This window comes from Phoca vitulina, unplaced genomic scaffold (assembly GCF_004348235.1).
Source record: "Phoca vitulina isolate PV1807 unplaced genomic scaffold, GSC_HSeal_1.0 scaffold31, whole genome shotgun sequence".
Classification (NCBI taxonomy): domain Eukaryota; kingdom Metazoa; phylum Chordata; class Mammalia; order Carnivora; family Phocidae; genus Phoca; species Phoca vitulina.
In genome coordinates this window covers 16,285,731-16,306,788 of record NW_022589734.1, presented here as the reverse complement: position 1 = coordinate 16,306,788, position 21,058 = coordinate 16,285,731, and the positions used below count along the sequence as shown (strand labels likewise).

Genomic DNA, 21,058 nt, shown 5'->3' with positions numbered 1-21,058 from the left:
CCCCCCCCCCCCCCCCCCCCCCCCCCCCGTTGCTACGAATGCGAGCTGCTCACAGCAGCAGCTCAGATGAACGCATTCCTCCCACCCGAAGTGCACAGCCTCGCTGCTGGCTGCCCGGGGCACTGGGAGGAGGAAATTCCTCATCAGCAGCCTTGGAGGAAGTGGACCCACACCTCACTCTGGGGTGTCCCCCTCACGTCGGGGCCCTAAGAGAAACCAACTCCCCCTTTCTCCTCCAGTTTCATCCTGACACCAGCATCCGACTGACCCAGGGTCCCAAATGCCCCAGGGGAAGACCAGCCCTGGCAGATGACCTCTTGAACGACTCCGCCCACCGCCTCTTCTTGTCTCACTCCCCGATCGACAACAGAAGCCCGGGGCTTCGCCCTCCCAAACACCAGCTCTCCAAGCAGACCCCGAGTGTCCTCAAAGAGGCCGATCAAGAGGAGGAGGAAGGTATCAGTACGGACAGCCTCCCGCTTACGATGGTTTGAGGTCACCAGGGTGGGAAAGCGATATGCACTCAGTAGAAAGCATACTTTGGATTCTGAATTTGGATCCTTTCCCAGGCTAGCAATATGCCAACAACCCCAACTGGTGATGTGGGTCGCTGGTGCCTACAGAGACATCAGCCCCAGGATTGGGACGGGGGAACGACCACTCTGCACCCGTACAACCAGTCTGTTTTTCAGTAGAATATTCGATAAATTACAGAAGACATTCAACCCTTTATTATCAAACAGGCCCTGTGCTGGGCGATTCTGCCCCCACGGTAGGCTCCCCTAAGTGTTCTGAGCACATGTAAGGTAGGCCAGGCTGAGCTAGGATGTTCAGGGGGTTAGGTGTCTCAAATGCATTTCAATTTATCATATTTTCACCGTAAGATGGGTTTATCGGAATGCAGCCCCGGGCTTAAGTCAAGGAAGATCCGTAAAATGCACAACTCAAGCCCCACCAGGTAGCACGGATATGCAGTCCAGACTTGCCTTTGGAGGGAGCATTACAAGGAAATGTCCAATCTATGCAAAACTCTAGCCCTCATCTGAGGCCCAGGCAATCTAGAAAGTCTCACAATTAACCAAATTCTGGAACTTTCTTTAGCTGGTCTCTTCAACGAGAAAAAAAACAGCATCTCTCAATCAGAAACTCCTTGCCTAGAATTTCAAGATGGTATTAACTCTCGAGCACTGGAATCCACACAGGCAAGACTGGCCTTAAGTGCAACGAAATCCACCTCCCTAAACCGCTGACTAGACCCAGGGCTGGCCTCGTGGCCGGTTCAGAGCACCGAGCTCCGACGCCCGTGCCGGGCCACACCCAAGCCGGTTCATGTCACCACGTGCGGTGACCGAGACCACCACCTCTGCACTTGGGCTCGCAACAACTGCCATTTCCCTTCTGAAAGAGATTTCCATGGCCCGCCTGGGGCTTGCTGGAAGTCATCCGGATGCTCATTGTTGCTTCTTTGCTGATGGGGGACGGTCCCCTTTTGCAAGTCATCTATCGCTGAGGCGCACGTCGTCTCGTCTGGTAAACGAAGGTACTTTGATCTGTCTCCCAGGGACAGCATGAGGCATAAATGGTTAATGGCCAGGAAGGACCCAGCAAAGCAGAAATAGCTTTGCCTTAATTAAATACCAACGTCAAAGGAGGACGATTCTTGGGAGCAAACTGTGGGGATGGGGCTGCAAACTGCCAGGGAAAGGCGAGGGGGCGAGGGAGGCAGACACACAGAGAGGCAGAGACACAGAGAGACAGAGACATAGAGAGACACAGAGACACGGAGAGAAAAACAGAGGCAGCCTGCAGGGCTCAGGCTGCCTCCAGACTGACGTTCGAATTCCTTCAGCCCTTGCCCTTCCTGTCCAAGATTTGAATCCGCTTCCAGAATCTTCTATTTTCTGTTTTGTCTAAACCCTGCTGAAATTACAGGAGACGATTTTTCTTTCGGGGACTCAGCTTCCCTGTGTGGCATAGGCTGGTCTGCCCTCCTCTGTCAAGTTTCCTTAGAACCCAGAACAGATGCAACAGCTAGAGGGCAGAGTGTCCTCCAGGCAAAGCATCTAGTGGTCCCCAAACCACGAGAGCTCCGCGTAACGTAGAGCCCTGGAGGCTGCCTCTGTTTTTCTCTCCGTGTCTTTGTCTCTCTCTGTCTCTGTCTCTCTGTGTCTCTGCCTCTCTGTGTGTCTGCCTCCCTCGCCCCCTCGCCTTTCCCTGGCACAGGCCTTGGGATAGGGACAGCGGCTGCTGGTAAAGCATGAAGCTTCCAGACCGGAGGTCCAGGGTGGCACCGAGGCAGTGATCCTCCCCCTGCCCACCCTCATAAACTGTGCAACCTCCTCCATCGGGCACCACATGGGAGCAAAAGCCTTCTGAGGCTGCATGGGAAGGAGAGTCCTCCTTTCCAGGATGAAGGTATAGACCTAGTCTCCTCTTCCTCTTTTCCACCCTGCCTTCCCTGCACTGTCGCATCCTCTTTACTGAGGTCCCCCCGGAAAAGGAGATGAGATTGAAGAATGAGAATGGACATCAGTCCACCAGTCCCCCCCCCACTGAAGCACAGAACTCTGGCGGAGTACCCCATGCCTCCCGCCTGCCCAGGCGCCCGTGAATCTCAGTGGGGTTCTGAGATTTTACCTCCAGCAGGATTTGAAGCTCATACAACACGTCTGCATCCCAGATTCTCGAGATAAGCTAGGGGATGTGGGATGAATGATAGGAAATGGAGGGTGTCCACCAGGGAGGGCTTGAGCTCCCGTCCCAGTGCCCGAGGCTTCCCGGAGAAAGGCAATCCCTCCCTCCCAGTGGACTTCCTTCTGAGGAAGCAAGACCTTCTGTCCTATCCACTTCGTGTGACTTGTCATCAGGCTAATGCTGATGAGAAGCAATGGCAGCTTCTAGGGAACAGGGCCAGGGAGTAGATACGTGCTGTCCTAAGGTTCTTCAAACACACATGCGGACAATTAAGATGAAGTGAAACAGAAAAGGCCAGGTTATCTTTGGGGATCGTGGATTTGGGAAAAAAACACAAAAAACCAGAAGCAAGCATCTCTTCTGCAGTGAGTAACAATTAAATGGCTAAAAATGCTGCCTATGTCAACCATCAGAGCCTGGAGGCAGGTGAGAGTCCTACCACAGGGGAAGCACGGCATCTTCCAGAAAGGCCCAACTTCCACGCGGTGGTGTGCACCACACCTGTTTTCATATGCAATGGGAAACCCATTCTTCAACCCAATTCTTGCAGCCTGAATTCGTTCCAGGCTAGAGATGGGCGGTTACGGAGCTAGCTCAGAGCTATCAGGACAAGGCAAAATATTCTTGCCTAACCCCCTGGAAAGTCTGGAGTGTCTGGTTAAGCAGGAGTCCTACCTGCTCACACATACCCCCTCATCACGTTTCTGTCCCGTCCCAGAACACTTCTGCTCTGCACTGCCTTTTGAGGGCCCCAAACACAGTAAATGCTAGTTGGATAAAAACTGGGGCTATTTAAAAAGACGCAGCATATGTTTTCTAGCTCCTTCCCACGGCACCTTAATGTCAATAGAGCTGATGTTTGAGACTTACCTGTATTCAGCAACCCCTCCTGCATGCTTCTTCATTGCTGTTTCGGAGCTCATCCCATAGAAGAGCTTGAGCTTCTGCCCGTTCTTCTCGATCACCTCTCCGGCACACTCCGTGTGGCCTGAAAACATCCCTCCCAGCATGACAAAATCCGCTCCAGCTCCTAAACTCCAACAGTGGGGACAAAAAGCAGGCGCAGGGAAAAGAGCTCAGAGAAAACCGGCTGTAGGAGGATTGACGAGCTACTCCAACTCACCCCTCCTTGCTCCCAGCAATAATCAAGAAAAAAGCTCAACCTCTCCCTTTCTGGAAAAAGTGCAGAAGGCCTGCCGTGTGGGGAGACAGGCTCTGGACACTGAGAAAGAAATGCAGCTAAAGGCTAAAGCACTGGACAGTCCTGAATGGTAACCCATGACTGACCATGACCACCTTCCAAACACAGTTTGTCTAAGTCTCATCATCAAAGCAGCATTAAGAACTGGGCAGCATTTCCTACAGCATGTTGCCCAGTCTCTCCTCCGGTGCCCTCACCAGGCATCTGGTCTACCTTAGGCTAGCCGCACCCTCACGCTCTGCTTGTGTAGATCATGAAAGACCTCAGAACAGACTGAAACTCCTACACTGGAGACTGGGTACTAAGAAGACAAACCTAAATTATATATAGAGAGAGAGATAGATGATAGATAGATATCTTCTGTAGTCTGCATTTGAATGACCTCAGTAGACTTCCACTTTTTGATGTGACCTAAGGAAGCACTAATAGGTTTTGAGTCCTGCCTGCGTGTTTGAGAAGCCTGAACTCATTAAGCTAAAACCCAACATCAAAAATTGGAAGCCACGTAACTTGTGCAGAAGGGAATACACAGAGAACATTGGGGTGGTGCAGCTAGAGCATGATTAGGGCAGGGTCCCTAGGCTGGATTTTCTGGTTTTCCCAAAAATTGGAATTGTAATAAAAATTTTTTGGATGGGCTATTTCAATTTTCAGTAGCAAATGTATGCGGAGGACCCTATTACCATTGAGACTTATTTGGGGGGGAAAGAGGATTGTTCTTTCTCGCAGCATGCCACAGTGTTATGTTCTTTCTATCTATCTATCTATCTATCTATCTATCTATCTATCTATCTTTCATCTATCTATCTACAGTATGGAGTTGCCTCTCCAGTGTTTATCATAGGACATGCATACGGTAGATGTATGATAACTACTTGTCAAGAATGGAAAAGGTGTATGGGGAACAACTAGCAATATCACCATTCCCCATCCTGTTCATGGTGATGGCACAGTCTCCCCTCTGACTATGAACGTCTCCTCCTATGTCCCATTGAGGGTTTGCATTTAGAACACAAGGACATCGGGATACAGAATTAGGATGAAGGACAAGGAGGAAGAGTGGGCACAGGTACCCTTGACAAGTGGCCTTGACCTCTTCCAGTGGGTCATTTAGGTATTTACAGGACGACTCTGGGGTTTGCGTCAGGCGTCGCGGCCCCTCCCGTTCAGCATTACAGGGAAGCCAGCTCTGCAGGGCTGGCCCCCTGGCCTGGTCCTCAGGCAAGCCACGCACAACAGGACCTTTCTACTCGGCTGCAAGCTTTGCAGACCCAGCAATCCAGGGTCCCTAACATGAAGGCTGGATCCTTGCCCGCCACCCCACCTGCCCGGTCATGACTTTGAGGGGGGCAGAGGAAAACCGGTGTCCAGCCAGGCCTCCCAGTGACCACAACCCCAGTAGCAGATGTCAACAGCAGGAACGCAGAGCACAGATCCACTCCAAAAACGCTTTGAAGAGGCTTCCAATCGTTTTTGTTTCTGAATGTTCTCATGTCCCTCCCTCCCCACCACTCTCCCTGACACAGTTCCTCTCCCTCCCTCCGCTGACCCTCAGCACGGGCAAGGCCATGCTCCCCGGAAGAAGAACGAAGGGAAAAATGCCAGAGGTGATTCCAAAGACCAGGGACTGTTACCTACGAGGCACCTTCTTAACCAGTCAATCACTTTTAAAAGTGCACCAGTTCCTACTCCGTGCAGGGAGCCCAAGCGGGAGCACCCAACAGCATTCAGTAGATTCAGCTCAAAAATCAGTAACCAAAGTGTCTTTGGCTAATGACCCAGACAAAGGGTGGGGGGGCACACAAGTGGCGCAGGAGGTCCTGACTCCCCCTGCTTGGCCGCCGGCTGTGGGACCCTGACCTTGTCAGCCCTCTCAGGGCCTCAGTCTCAACTACAAAGTAGGCACCCTGGATGACAGAGATGACCCGTGTGTTCCCTTCCATAACCGAGATGCACGATCAGAAGGGGATTACGTAAGAAGGCCGCCCATTTTCATGACATTCCCCAAGGGCTGCTACAAAACCCCGCTGCTAAGAACATGGTCCCGGTCTCCTTGTCACCATCAGTGTTTCATTAAAAGAAAGAGAGAGAGAACCAATGCCTAAACCTAAGACAGTCTATGGGAAGGTCTCTGAAGCAGTGGTCAAGAAACACAGGAGTTGCCCAATGCAGGTAAGGGGAAGGACCACCGGCACCCCTTAGGAATGCCTCCGACAGAAAGTTCCCCTCCATAGGAAAAAAAAAAAAGGAAAAAAGTGAACTGTGAACTTGGCCCTGGCCTCAGAAAGGGGAGTGGGGCCGTGCAGGTTGTTTTTCTGTCACCCGTGGGCACACGCAGCTCCCACCTGGCAGGCTGGCGTCCCCGGCCGTGCAGGCACCCCGACGTTGGACGCAGTTCGCCAAGCTCAGGTGGCACCGGGCGCAGCACGCGGAGCCGTGACTGCCTAGCGCTTTCCCAAGAAAAGGTCAGGGGCCCCAAAAGCGCCAACTGCATCTCAGCTGGACACTGCTGTCCCCTGCCGGGACACGGGCGCCTCGGCCCCGCGGGGAGAAACCGCTGGGGGGACTCTAGTCCTTCCCAAAAGGTTGCCCCAAGTTAGGCCCCAGAGACCCTCCCTGAAGTCGCTGTGCTTCCAACCTGGTCCTGGCCACTTCCGCAGGCCCCCGTCTAAGCCATGACTTCATCCTCTCCCGGCTTGCAAGATGACACGACACCCCCCTGCCCCCCATCCATCCCCTGGGCACTCCACCCGCCCGCTCCGCTGAACCAAACCAACATCAGGATTCCGGCCAATTGGGGCTGAGATCCAGGGAACAGGAAACTCAGGACTGGCCCAGAATTTCCCAACACGTCCCGCTTCTTCATTCAGGTTCCCACCAGAGGCCAGCACACAGCGGCAGGGGAGCTCCCGCCCCCCCCACCTGTCCCCTTACCAAAGGCTTTGGCGACATCTCCTGGACATGTGCAGCCTCCGTCCTTCAAAGAGGAAAAAGCAAGGAGAGGAGGTCAGCGGCGGCGTGCTGGGCCAGGCTGTCCCCCTCCCCTGGGGCGATTCGGTCATCAGGACGGGATCTCCGGAAGCACCCCCCAGCCAAAAACAGCGAAGAGCCCGGGCCCAGCATTCCCCACTCACCGTGTTTGGACTTAGTTTGCTCCCCTCCATACTGCATCTCCCATCCCCCAACCTCTTGGGGTTTCCTCTCCGGGTCCGCCCTGCCCCCCACCCCCCTCAGCCTGCCCTGGAAGCCCAGGCAAGCGGGAGGCAGCAGGAGATGCTCAGAGACCTCATCCCCTGCCATCCCCTTACACAACATGCCTGGCCAGGGCCGCCCGAATTCACTCTCATTCAAAAGTCCCCCTTTCCCTCCTTGCCTGGCCTGAGGTGAGGTTTATTTAGTACAAAAGCTGAATTATTTTAAGAGCTGGGGAAAGGACACTGAGTTCCTTTATCCTTCCAGCCCCTCCATGGGTCCCCTATCCACCTTCTTGTAATGGGCCCAGTTAGCTTAAAAATCGAACATGCATTCCTGATCCCCACTCTACCCATAGAGAGCGCACGCCCAGGGCTGGCTGAATGCCCAGCAGGACGGTTCACCTTGGGCGGCCCAGCACGGTTCAGCCACGGAGGTTATGGTGAAGCCGCAGCAGCACGGTGTGGGGGCTTCTAGAATGCAGAGCCCACAGGGCATCCTTACCAACAGCTGCTACCTGCTATTCCCAATTTGGCCTGTGTGACGTCCAAGGAGAAGGTGGCCAGCGAGGGTGGCCCGGAGTTGCCGCCAGACCCCACAGGAGAGAGGTAAAGAAGTAAAGGTCCCGGGGGGGGGACGGCGGGGGGGAAGCTGGCGTGATGACAGAGCCCTGAGCTCAGGGTGGGTCTGGGAGGAACACCAAGGTCTCAGAGGCAAGCGCCTGTCCCTGGAAGGTGGGACCCACCCAGAAAGGAGTCGGACCAGCCTTGGGAAGGACACAGGCTGCCCGAGGCTATGTGGCATCACAATCGGCAGGAAGGGGTGTGCACCCCCAGAGCTGGAGGGCATCTAGCCAAGCAGGATGAACCACTGGTGTGTGCCCCCAGAGCTGGAGGGCATCTAGCCAAGCGGGTTGAACCACTGGTGTGCACCCCCAAGAGCTGGAGGGCATCTAGCCAAGCGGGATGAACCACTTTATGAACAGCACTTCTCCTGGAGAACAGGGGTTTCTGTGACTCATTTCCCTTTTTTATCTGCTTTTGAGGCCTGTCACTCCACAAGCTATAGCTCAGTTTCTGTCTCATTGCTTCTTTGCAGTTCAGATCCAAAGGTAGGTGTGAAAGCTTGAACTCTGTATTTTTTTATGAATATTTACTGCCTGGAACTATTTCCTCCATCGTGTCTGTGACGGGCACACCCCAGAAATATTGCAGGTTTGGTTCCAGACCACAAGCAATAAAGCAAATATCACAGTGAAGCGAGTCAAATGACTTTGGTGGTTTCCCAGTGCAGACAGAAGAGCATTACTGTCTAAAAAAAAAGGTACACAGCTTAGTTAAAAAATACTTTCACTAATTTTTTGTATTGTATTGTATTGACAGTATTTTTGCTAAAAGATGCCAACCATCCCCTGAGCTTTGGGCGAACCGTCATGACCGATCACAGATCGCCGTAGCAAATACAAGGATGAAAAAGTTTGAAATTTTCTGAGAATTACCCAAATGCAGCACAGAGACACCAAATAGGCAAATAACTGTTGGAAAAACGGTGCCAATTTGTCCCCGATGTGGGGCTGCCACAGATCTTCTGTTTAAAAAAAAAAAAAAAACACAGTTTCTTTGAGGTGTAATAAAGCAAAGCTCGATAAAATGATGTGTGCCTGCTCTCCAGTGTAGCTTCTCTGACCCCCGGAGGGCCACGGGGTGCTAGGGGATGGTCATTTCACAAGGGGTCTAAGTTACGTGGCCCAACCGCCCACGGGAAGACAGTGACAGGACTTGGGGCTGTGCCTTGTTGGCCCCAAGCTCCGGCGTCTCCACTTCCTCTTTCAAAGGTACAAGCCCTTCACTCGCCCTGCCAATTTTGGAGTGCTTTATCTCTGTACCAAAACCAGTTTTGCACTCGAAAGGGTGTCAAACATATGACCTGAGAAGACTAAACAAACTCACGCCCCCATCACACTAGGACGTTACTGGACTTGAAACACAACACAACACACACACACACACACACACACACACACACCCTTGCTTTCAAGCTGTGAGTTGTCACTGCCACGGTGGTGTCTCATGCGGGGCCCAGAAAATTCCACATTCTTGTGGTGAGGGATGAGGCCACCGGGGCCCTTGAAAAAGGAGCTCTTGTCTTCCCAGGATGGGCCAAGACGTCCACGGTTAAGAGGGCTCCGTGACGTGCCATCAAGAGGAAATCCTACGTACGGCATCTTCTGCTCACTTTACTTGGAAATGCATTTATAAATAGACAAGGTGGACCAGACACGCCAGGCTGCGCATTTGACCCCATGCCATCCGACGGCGCAGAATGCTTTAGGGCAAAGGAGTCTGCTCCCTACTCCCGCTCACAGATGGTTTCCAGAAGCTGCTCAAAGCATCCTTTTCATGTTCTCAGGAGGCAAGAGCAGCAGGGGCAAACCCCTGGGATCTAAGACACACATTTACTTTCACATAGAAACATCACAGCCGCTGGAAACGTTTTCAAAAACGATGTGCAAATATTCAAAGCGCTGCTTGCTTTGCTTTTCAAGAGTGTCTTTCAGGAGAAAAAGCGTCGCGTGACAGGAGCAGTGGGAACTCCATCTGTGAACTGTCGGCCTACCTTCTCTTCTCAAGAATACTTGCCCTTCTCTAAAATTGAGGGCGGGGAAAGCAAGTACAGAACGGGTGGAGCGAATTCAAATCAAGCACCTACTATCTGCCGGGGCTGCTACAAACTTCACTTAAACACCACAAGCACCTATAGTTGATATTTTTGTAGATGGGGGGGGAATGAGGGGAGCTCAGAAAGGTTGAGTGACTTGCCCAAGGTCACACAGCAATAATAATGTCAGAACAAGATTAGAACCCCGGTTAAGTGTACACTCTAAAAATGTCCAGAAACAAAAATAAATAAAATTTTAAAAACATAAATCTGTCTAGAAGCATACTTACCAAAACATTAGGCGTGGTCCTCTTAAGAAGGTTAACAGTTCCAGGAACCTTTATATTTATCTGTAGTTTCTAACTTTTTCTAGGCTAAATTATGCTGTTGGGGAATTTTTCAGGCCTCAAAAATTTTTAATTATCTGAAAAACTTTGTTTAGGTCTTGCTAAAGAATGGTCTAACTGCTTCTGAAATGCTATATTAAATCGTTAAAATTATCAGAAATTTGCTGATCCGTCTTTACTTCTCTGCAAAGGGTCAGTGCAAGTACCAGTGACCAGGTACAGAGAAGGAGAAGTTTGGGGATGACTTTGAATCATCTGGATCCTTACCATGACCAGCCCTTCACGATACAGGGCCTCCTGAGCCTTGACAAGGCATGCTCTCTTGGTCTTTATAAAATGCACTGATTATAATGCTGGAGCTTGAGTCAAGAAGAGACCAGAGTGAATCCAGTCAACCTAATCCCAGGACTTCTTTCTAGGTCTTCTAAAGCAGCACGAAGTCCAAGGTGTGCTTGGTTATCAGTGGATAGTGAACTCACCGGTGGTTCGAATCCCTCCCCTTCCAACCATGCATCGGGGACTGACCTTTCCCCGCTGGAAGACATGCGTGGGGTCCCTGGGGGGAAGGACAGAGGACACGCACATCTCCCAGAGCACTGACGTGGGAGAACGAGCAGATGGGGTCCTGTACCAACCCCGCATTCTCTGTGACTTCAGCAAGCCTTTCTTCTTCTCGTTCTTTGTGACCTCCTCATTTTCTAAATGGGGGGAGGGCAGTCAAGGGAAGACGAACAGACCTCAGTCTGAATGTTGCCAGTAGTGATGCTGGACAAGTTACTTAAGATCCTGAAGCTTCAGTTCCTCACCTGATTGCAACGGCTAACTTCATTTATCAACTTGACTGGGCCACAGAGTGCTAGCTACCTAGTCAAACATTAGTCTGGTTGTTTCTAGGAAGGTTACTTCCTTCTTCCCTCCCTCCTTCCCTCCCACTCTTCCCCCCTTCCTTCCTGATGAGATTAACATCTGAACTGGTAGACTGAGTAAAGCAGACTGTTCTCCCCCATGTGGGTGGGCCCTATCTAATCAGTCGAAGGCTTGAATGGAACAACAGGGCTGACCCTCCTCGAGTGAATTTTTCCTGACCACCTCTGAATGAACATGGGCTTTTTCCTGCCTTTTAACATCAACTGAAACATCAGCTTTTCCTGGTTCTCAGGCCCTCAGATTCAGACTGGTACTACACCATCAGCTCTCCGAAGTCCCTAGCTTGGCAGCTCACCCTGCACATCTTGGGACTTCTCACCCCCCATAATCACGTGAACCAATTCCTTATAATACCTTCTTAACCTCCTCTCTTGCCAAGCACACACACACACAGACACACGCGTGTGTGCGCACACGCCCACACATGCACCCTATTGGTTCTGTTTCTCTAGAGAACCCTAATACACCTGTCAACTGAAGCTAACTGCTAGTTTGTCAGGTTGTTCCAAGGATCATAAATTCTAAGTGTATTGTGCCTGGAAGGTAGTAGATGCTCAACAAATAACAGTCATTCCTTCTTCTAAGTCTGTTTCCACCTTTACTTTCAGGGATCATTTCTATAGTTTGTTTCCACCTTTACAATTCTCTTTTGTGTGATGTCCCCAGCAGATGACAAGACAAAACTAACTGGTCACACTTCAATCTTCACCTACGTAGGGGGTGTCCTGAATTTATAGCTCTCTGCCTCTCAGACCCCATGTGGGCCGCAATAAATAGAAACCCGATTCAAGTCCAGCCGCGTGAGCATCAGCACCTGCCTACAGCCCCCCGCTGTGGCTTCCTTTTACTGAATTTCAACAGCATGGATGTGCTAATTCAACAACCAAAGTGTCATAGGAGACAGCTGGAAGGCAACTGGGCGGAATAGCAAGATCCAAAATATCCGATGGGTTTCCAGTGGGTTTAGGGACTGGCCAATGGGAGAAATCGGCTTGTGAAACCCCATCAGACACAGGGGCGGTCGAAGAAATGGCTGCTATGAACCCCGGGCCCCTCGGCTGGCCGGGAGGAATGAGCTCAGGTCAAGAGTGCCGATCCCACGGGAGTCTAACTTCGTCTGGTCTTCTGGCTACGCACGGAACGTCTGACCCCGTCTGGGAAATCTGTCACCATTACTGAGGACCTGGGAGCACCCGTACCGCCAAGCCTGGGCGGCCACTGTTCCTGACTGACAAGTTCAGAGAAGCCGTTCCCTGGGCACTAGCAGACGAGACCCCGCTCTGAACACGGGCCCCACCACGGTATGCTGAGCCTCCAGGACAGGAACCAGTGGTTCTCAAACTTGAGAGCACATGACAATTACCTGGAGGGCTTGTTAAAACACAGTCCCAGGCCTCCCCTTCAGAGCTGCTGATTCGGTAGGCCCAAGAATTTCTAACAAGTTCTCAGTTGACGCTGATGTTGTTGGTCTGGGCCCTACACTGGGAGAATCGCTAAAAGAAGCTTATCAGCGAGGTGGTGCTACGTAAAGAGAACCCAAGTTGATTCTCAGTTGCTGGTGGTGCAAGCAGAGCCTCCCCACCCACCTCGCCCCCCCAAATATGGTCCTATCAATGAAGCAGGTGTGAAATTTCTAGAAGGACACAAATGTGGAAACTCGGAATATGTTCACAGTAGAACACTTCATTCGACAGATCCCTGATTTGGAAATGGTGGCTGCTCAAGGCACATACAGGACACGGGGGCCGAATTTTGTGGAAGCCTCTTGATGGTGAAAACGGTCACGTGATAGAGATTTAGGGCTAATTACATATGGCTCTTTCATGGCCAACCTCGGAAGAGTTGTCTTTGCTAAGACAGGTCCAGGAATGTCTTTTTAAGAAAGCTTCCCTGGTGATTCTCATGCAGCCAGCCCAAAACAAGGCCCTAGGGAACACCTGAGACCCACCGGCGTTCTGGGGACCATGCTGTTTGCGGTGAGTTGGATCACTGCACTCGGCCTTTCACACACAATAAATGGGCGTTCACTTGTGCCCTGGGGCAAAAGCGCAGCGACATGATGACAAGCTCAGGGTCTCAGAACGGTCAGTAACCAACAAACCTTCCTTGTCTAGCACATAGTAGATGCTCAATAAACCCTGCTGATGGAACGGTGGATGGATGGAAAACTTGGGTGAAGAGTGAGGAAGAGCACAGGGAATCCGCACTGGACAGGACCCTGGCTCCCGTGAAGCAAAAGCCATAGCACTCATGCTAAACTGAGGCTCAAAACGAGGGAAGGCGCATGTAGGGATTTTTATAGAGTATCCTTGTATCCTCAAAGCAAGTCCAGAAACCACACGTCAACATGTTGAAGTGCTGGGCTAAAATCAACAAGCTATCATTCTGCAGGGATGTGTAATCGGATGCATTTGGAAATGTTTGTTTTTTTTTAATCGCCTATTAATTATTTAATGTGGGAGCCTGGCTCAGCAACTGCACAGGTCTGAGGGTTTAATATATTCAATGAGTCAACACCGTTATAGGACCACTAAAATTACACCACGAGTTCAGAATTTGTAAAAAAAAAAAAAAAAAAAAAAAATTTATATATATGTTAAAAAAAAACACCCACATTAAGTGGAAGCCATCGTTCTGAGTCTGCACGATTATATCCCACGTGTTCTGGGTACGTCTCTTTGACTATCTGAATAGTCGTCACAACAGTGAAGGTAGAGCAGAATCATGGCTACGCTGAGGACAGATATTAATTTGGCATTAATTCATTCACTCAACCTTTAATGTTTAGTGGCTGCGTTCCAGGCTGCTGTCCTTCTAGGAGCTTCCTGGAAGTGCTGCTAGATCACTGTCTCTGCCTCTCCTCACCCCTTCCTATAGATTTCTCAACCCACAGCAATCTGCCTTCTGCCCCCAACATGCTACTGAATCCGCTCTCACTTCGGTAACCAGGGGCCGGTGGCCCCCAATGCAACACGACTGGCATCCTTACCAAAAGGAGAAATGTGGACACAGGCGCACACACACGGGGAGGACGCCACATGTAGACGGGAGCCATGGTGCCACCAGCCATGGGAGCTGGAGGTTTGGAACAGAGCCTTCCCCCCAAGCCCTCGGGACCCTGCTGACACCCCGATCTCAGATTTCTGGTCTCCAGACCTGCGAGACCGTGACTTTCTCTTCTTTAATCCACCCAGGCTGGGGTGCTTTGTAGCAAACGAGCATGTAGCCCTCTCATCTTCCCAAGCTCCTCACAAATCCAACACACCATGAGTTGTTACTGACCCCTGTGCTTTCGCCCCTCACTGCACAGTAAGTGGGGAGCAGGGCCTGAGTCTCTGCCAAATGTCACTGCTGGGACCAAGGTGCCCGGCTCACCGCCAAGCCCACAGGAGGCCAACCGGATGAAGGGCAGCCAGGAAACAGGCTTCCTCGCGGGCCAAGGAGCAGGGGCCCCCCCAAGTCCCGAGATGTTCCCACACCCAGCCCCCTGCCCCGCGGGAGACTTACGGAGATGATGTGCCCCTTCAGGCCGTGGGCAGAGTCTGCGCACTCGATCACCGCACTGAGCTGGGGGTAGCCCACCCCCGTCTTGGTGCGGGTGGTGCACACGGAACCTGGAGGGCGGGAGAGGCGGGGCCCAAAGAGAGATGGTTAAGAATGAGCAGCACGTGATACAAAACGAGCCTGCGTCACGGGCACACAGCCCCGCCCCGATTTACGGGGTCGGGGGGTGAGCTTTCTTTCCATGGGGGAGGGGCGGGTGGTGAGAACCCCACCATCTGGCCACGTGGCTTCTGGTCCTCATCACCGTCAACCGCTGATACCCAAGACACCCTGTCACTGTCACTCGCCGTGACGTCAGCCCCCATCTCTGCCTGCTTACACTCCCGTCCCTTCCCTGTCCCTCGCTTCTCCGCACAACCACGCTATACGTCAAGGGACCCCTCGGGCTCCTCCCACAGCCTCTTTACCTTCAACTTTTGTCAAATTTCTAACTTTTCTGAGCCTCTCAGCCTCGCCTATGAAACAGAAATGGAAACACTCACGCACGGGGTTGCGGTGCGTCACTAACCCCATGGCTGCACCCCCTCCCACCCAGCTCTGTCCTCAGTGGGCCCCAGCCTCCTGGGCTTCGTGATCGCCCACCCTGTCCGGGGTCCCCGTCTAGCCTGGGCGGCCAGACCAGCTTCCATTTCAGGACCAGCCGCCCGGATGCCTGCAACCCACCTTGACCTCTGCCTTTCCCAAGGTCAACCCCAGTCCTGGTGGACCCGTCTGCACAGTATGATCCCAGCTAGGTCCAGGCTGAGTTATGCCCAGAGCACCACCATCTCCAGCACCTGTCCCCTTGCTCAAGTCCTGTCCGCCCCTCCCTGCAATGAGCACCCCCTGTCCCCCAAGATCACCCAGACCGAATTCCCATATGTCCACCTGCCACCCTCCTCTGCCACCTCGCTCTCCCTCCTGCTCCCCACACCCCAGCCACTGGGACCTTCCAGTTCCTCCAGCACAGGGAGTTTCTCCCCACCCTGGGGATTCTCTGAACATGCTGTACTTTCCGTCCTGAGCACTCCCTATGAACCACCCCCCCTGGTCTTGCCAATACTTCTCATCTTTCAGGCTTTATCTTAAATGTCACTACCTCAGGGGAGTTGTTCACCATGGTACTCACTTCAAAAAGAGGCATTTAAATAATTATTTGTGTACGAACGCAGGGGATGTGTTTTCTCTGCTGGATGGTAAGCTCCATGGATAGTCATTGTTGTAGATCCAACGCTAAGAATAGAGCCTCGTACATAAGGGGGCTATAAATAGTCACTAAAAGAATGCGCAAACTTAAGAATAGATGAGTCGCCCACATGCCAGTCACACTGTTTCCCAGCTCAATCGGCCATCAGGCCTGGAGACAAGGCTGCTGGAACCCCAGCCTCCTCTCCTGGCTCCCCACCACCACCAGTGCTTTCACGGCCCCCCCAGATCTCTCTCCAGGGTTTTGAGGACAGGACCAGACAGAGAACCATGTCTAGAATTCCAGACAGGCATTCAGCAAGAAAACCAGAAGGATGGGGGAGCCCCCTTTCCTCCTGCACCTGTCCAGCTACAGGGCAGAATACATCTCTTGATGTTCATTGTGTTGCTCACAATCCTGGAGCCAGAGAGCTCCTCTCCCCACCAAGGCACCCTCTGCCCCAGGCACCAGACCTTCATTGTGCAAGGCAGAATTCATTTCCTAATCTCTGGTTCCCAACTGGCTTTTCTCCTCTCCCACTCCATAGCCAGATCCTCGCAGGAAGGCAGGGGTCTCTGCCGCAGGGGCCCAGAGCTCTGCCCTCAGGAGAGACCTACAGAGGTTAGGCCAGTCACCTTTCTTGGAAAGAGCCAAGGAAGAACTTTCAAACGAGGCATGGGAATGGTCTTGATTAATGCTCAGGTCGAAAGGAGAAACTGGATACATGTTTTCTCCCGGTTACAGGGGCAAGACGCCCGTTCTTAATGCTGTCATTCACAGAGAGAATACCCAAGGTTTTTACTCTAAAGAATTCATGAAATTTAAATGTCATCTCCAATCAGTTTAAAGAAGGGGATCTAACAAAGCTCCTTACCCTCTTTGGTCGTATCTGTTCTGATAGACAGCCCTGCCAGGGCTGGGGGAAGGGGGGGGGGCACACAGCAACAATGGAAGGACCATAAATCTTCTGGGGAAACAGAGTGTATACACAGAGCATGCGCATGAAGGAAACAAGTCCAGCTGAGTGCTCAAGATTATATCAAGTACATCAAGAATAGCTCTTTGAGAGCCAAGAAGACTGCCTACACACCTTTTCATCCTGTACCCAGAACAATGGCAGCTAGTAGACGCTCCGTACGTATTTCTGATTAAACAGGTGACTGGTGAGCGTCCTGCTTTTGGAAGAAAGAGTCTTCCTGGTCTATTAGTAGCCTGTTCTATTATTAGCTCAGCCTATTACAGCCCATCCTGAGCAGGGAGCTCCTTGTCAGTAAGAACTGGGCCTTAGCCTCTCTTTGACTTTTCAAAAGTGACCAACACTCCATAAAAACCAGGCCTGTCTTTCCTCTTGCTCGGACTATGTTGTTAATTGGCCCGAGTGGCAACATCCAAAGCCCGATCTTGAGAGTTTCCTGTATGCTAAACACTCAAGTCGTCTGGTGAGCCTACAAGCCTCTTCTTCCCTAATCCTCTCTTCATACACATCCTGTTCCCTCACGGCTGATAACTATGCCAAGTCAACAACACGACGTCTTCTGCCTCCTGCAGCTCATTCCCACACTTCTCATATGGCTTGACGGTTTGTTTCCTTTTTTGGTAGTGTTCTTTGGGTGGGCGGTATTTTAAAAATCTTCGCTGTTTTTTATTCCCAGCTGAAAATGTATATCTTTTTCCCTTCTCTCCAATTTTAGTGTTTGTTTAGGAATGGATGTGCAAGGAAGAATTTGGAAACATGAAAGCTCATGTTTCGCCCAAGGGGAAGGTGACCACCATCTGGCCCAGGAGAAAATGGAACTGTCCAGTGTAAGGACAGAAAGGCTCTGCCTTGCTCCTCCACTCAAGACACCAATGGGTGGTCCTAGGAGAGAATGCTCAAGAGGATAGGGGCAAACTGAGCTGGATATGTATCAGGTGAGGTGCCGGGGTGGTAACGACTGGGCCATGGGTCACGTTCAAATGCGGCCTCAGAGCTGTATGCCTATGTGCAATGTTTAGGGTCCCTCAAACCTTCTTATAAACCTGAGTTATTCATGTCCATTAACTGTCCCCATGATTCTTCACCCCCTGGCCTTCCTCTTCAAGGTGTATGGGATCATTAATGAAATCTGCATTCTCTTCTTCCACATTAGTGCTCTGAAACCAGGACCTCACATTCTACCCACATCCCGGCTCCGTTAAGACGTTCCCTGGGGGCATCAGAAAGCAACCCAATGACATTTCCTAACTTCCAAAAGTAGTGTGATACTTCCAAAAGAAATGGGCTTTATGCTTGTGGCTGGGTCACCCATGGGTTCCCTTCTGGCCACAATCCCCGGCCTCCCCTAGCCCCACACCCCTGCGCCCACCACACAACCTCTGCTGTGCTTCCCAGCAAGTCTTACCTGGTCCGACGCCCACTTTGATTATGTCTGCTCCAGAAAGAATAAGCTCTTCCACCATCTCCCCTGTTACCACGTTCCCTGCCTGAGACAGAAAGAACACAGCCCACGATCACACATTATTCCTGGTGATACAAAGATGAGTGAATGAGCAACTCCACACCTGGACACACAGTCGGACACGTCCTGAAGCCACCAGGCGGTCTGGGGGCCAAGAGAAGGAGGGCGGGGGAACAATGGACTGAATCCCTAATTCTGGATTAAATGTGAGGTTGGTGGGTCAGGCTGTTCCCCCGGTTTCCTTTCCTACTGACTAGGAACACAGAATCTGACACCTGAGATCACACCGGGGTGAGCTGACAGCAGGAGAAGGTACGCCAAGTGTATAATTTTAGAACTACAAGAGACCAGAGACCATCTAGGGCAGAGCTTTTGAACATGTCCGTGATGGACAAAACAAAATCCTATGGAGAACCCAAATACATGAAATAAGCAATGAAATGCTCTCAGATGATTATCATCTTTATTGTCGGGCATAATATGTTTCAGAGATGGTAACACCCCTGAAGAACCTTTACGGAACTCCAGGGGCTCCGGATTACGAAACCCAGTGATCATCTCAATGATGGGAAATGCCTGGGTGTCCCTCCCCCACCTCAGGGCCGGTGGTTCCCACCCGGACCTGAAAAGGCAGATGAGCCCTTATGGACCAACAACACTGCGGCACACTCCGATTTCAGAACACGAGCCTGTGGCCCTAAGAATAAACAGGGAAGCCAGGACGTGGCAGAAGCTTAAAAACCGAAAGAATGCATCTGGTTTAGAGACTCTACAAGTTCTTTCAGTGCAGGAGCTGGGGAGCATGAAAATAGCCCTCTTTATTACGACTCACTGCCCTGTGGATTCTTCAGCTGGTCCATAGGATACTTGGCAAGATGCCTGACTGAATGTTCACAACTGCACAAAATCTTATTTTGGGAAATGCATCCCTATTCATGCTACCACGATGCTTTTTTTTTTTTTTTTTGCATTGAAGCCCCAATGTCTTTTCACTGAATTCATTCCTTGGGCGGGGGGGGTATTTTTCTTTTTGAACCTAGACAAAGTGACTTTTAATTCAGTATAAAAGTATCTTAGAAAGATGGATGAGGAAGGCTCAAAGCTGCTTTAATCCAACAGCCATCTGACAATAGAAAATGCTAGGCGGTCCAGAAAAAGGACCAGGACACTGAGGATACCATGTATGATGAGGGGAGCATTACATGTCAGTGAGGAGCAGAACAAGGTTTCAACAGAGCTGGGGAAAGGGATCTTCTGGAAGCAAGATATAGATTCTCATTCATACTTGTCCCCAAAACTAGATTCATGGATGTAAGGGTTAAATTAACAAAAGTTGTGCCCTTCCAGACTTAGAATACCTTGAAGACCTGTAATAAAAGTGGAAAAAAAGATCTATGTGTATACACACACACACACATACTCATATAATCAACAAAACTAAGAGGCAAATAATGTGGTAGAGAAAAATCCCTGCGATTATGACAAAGGGTTACTAACATTATAAAAGCTCTCCCAAATCTGAAAAAGAAATGCTAACACCTCACAGAGTAATTGCCAAAGGACATGAACAAACTGAAAGGATAAATAAAAGTGGCCAATAAACACAGGGAAAGTGTTCACCTCGCTAATCATCGCATTTATTTTTTTTTGAAAGATTTTATTTATTTATTTGAGAGAGAGAGCTCACGCAAGAGAGTGGCAGAGGAAGAGGGAGAGTGAGAAGCAGGCTCCCCGCTGAGCAAGGAGCCCGATGCGGGACTCGATCCCAGGACCCTGGGATCATGACCTAAGCCGAAGGCAGATACTTAACTGACTGAGCCACCCAAGCGCCCCACTAATCATCACATTTAAATTCAGATACCAGGGAGGTACTACTTGTCACTTAAATTATCAAGGACAATCATCATTAAATACCAAAGAGGAAACAGACACTATCTTTCTCTGCTGGTACAAGGTCTCCTTTAGTACAAGTTTTCCTGGGAAGCAATTTGTCCATACAGAGCAAATACAAAAAATACATATATCCTTTGATCTAGTGAGTGTACTTCCAGGATCGATCCTCTCTGGAGGGAATAATCATAACTGAGGTCAATGATTTAACTATGAGGATGTATATACTATTTCTAATAGTGCAAAACTGCAAATGTGTTACCCAAAATGGGAATGGTTCAACAATCTGATGTTTTTCAGCTACGTGAGGTTTTTAAGATTGGTCTGATGGTGCAGGAAAATGCTTAACCGCTTTCAGTATCATGTTAGGGGAAAGAGTTTTGTTAAAAACAACAACGAAAAAAACCCCATAAGAATACGTGTACATGAAAACATATACCAAAATGCTAACAAATTATGTATAAATGAATTACCCAACTTTTAAATTTTTTCTTTTTCTTTGTAAAGATTTTATTTATTTGAGAGAGAGAGGGCAAGAGGGGGCAGAGGGAGAGGGAGAAGCAGACTCCCCGCTGAGCAGGGAACCCGACGTGGGACTCGATCCCAGGACCCTGGGATCATGACCTGAGCCAAAGGCAGACACTTAACTGAATGAGCCACCCAGGTGCCCTTAATTTTTTTCTTTAAAATTTTCTGGATTCTACAGTAGGAACTGCATTACTTTTTTTTTTTTTTTTTTAAGATTTATTTATTCATTTTAGAGAGAGAGAAAGAGAGTGAACACAAGCGGGAGGGGCAGAGGGAGAGGGAGAGAGAACCTGAAACAGACCCCGAGCTAAACACGCAGCCAGACTCGGGGCTCGATCTCACAACCCTGAGATCATGATCTGAGGTGAAACCAAGAGTCGGACGCTTCACCAACTGCGCCACCCAGGAGCCCCAGGAACTGCATTAGTTTTATAATTAAGTCTGATGGTTTTGG

At 50.5% G+C, this 21,058-nt stretch overlaps 1 protein-coding gene across 1 annotated transcript in view; it reads right to left on the bottom strand.

Moving 5' to 3' along the window:
• GMPR (guanosine monophosphate reductase) overlaps positions 1-21,058 on the bottom strand; it is a 44,492-nt gene that overhangs the window by 2,530 nt on the left and 20,904 nt on the right. The window contains exons 5-8 of the mRNA XM_032424932.1: positions 18,130-18,211; positions 14,527-14,633; positions 6,830-6,872; positions 3,565-3,724 (exon numbers count right to left, since the gene is read on the bottom strand). Coding sequence (XP_032280823.1) covers positions 3,565-3,724; positions 6,830-6,872; positions 14,527-14,633; positions 18,130-18,211 — 392 coding nt within the window. The remainder of the gene's footprint in view (positions 1-3,564; positions 3,725-6,829; positions 6,873-14,526; positions 14,634-18,129; positions 18,212-21,058) is intronic.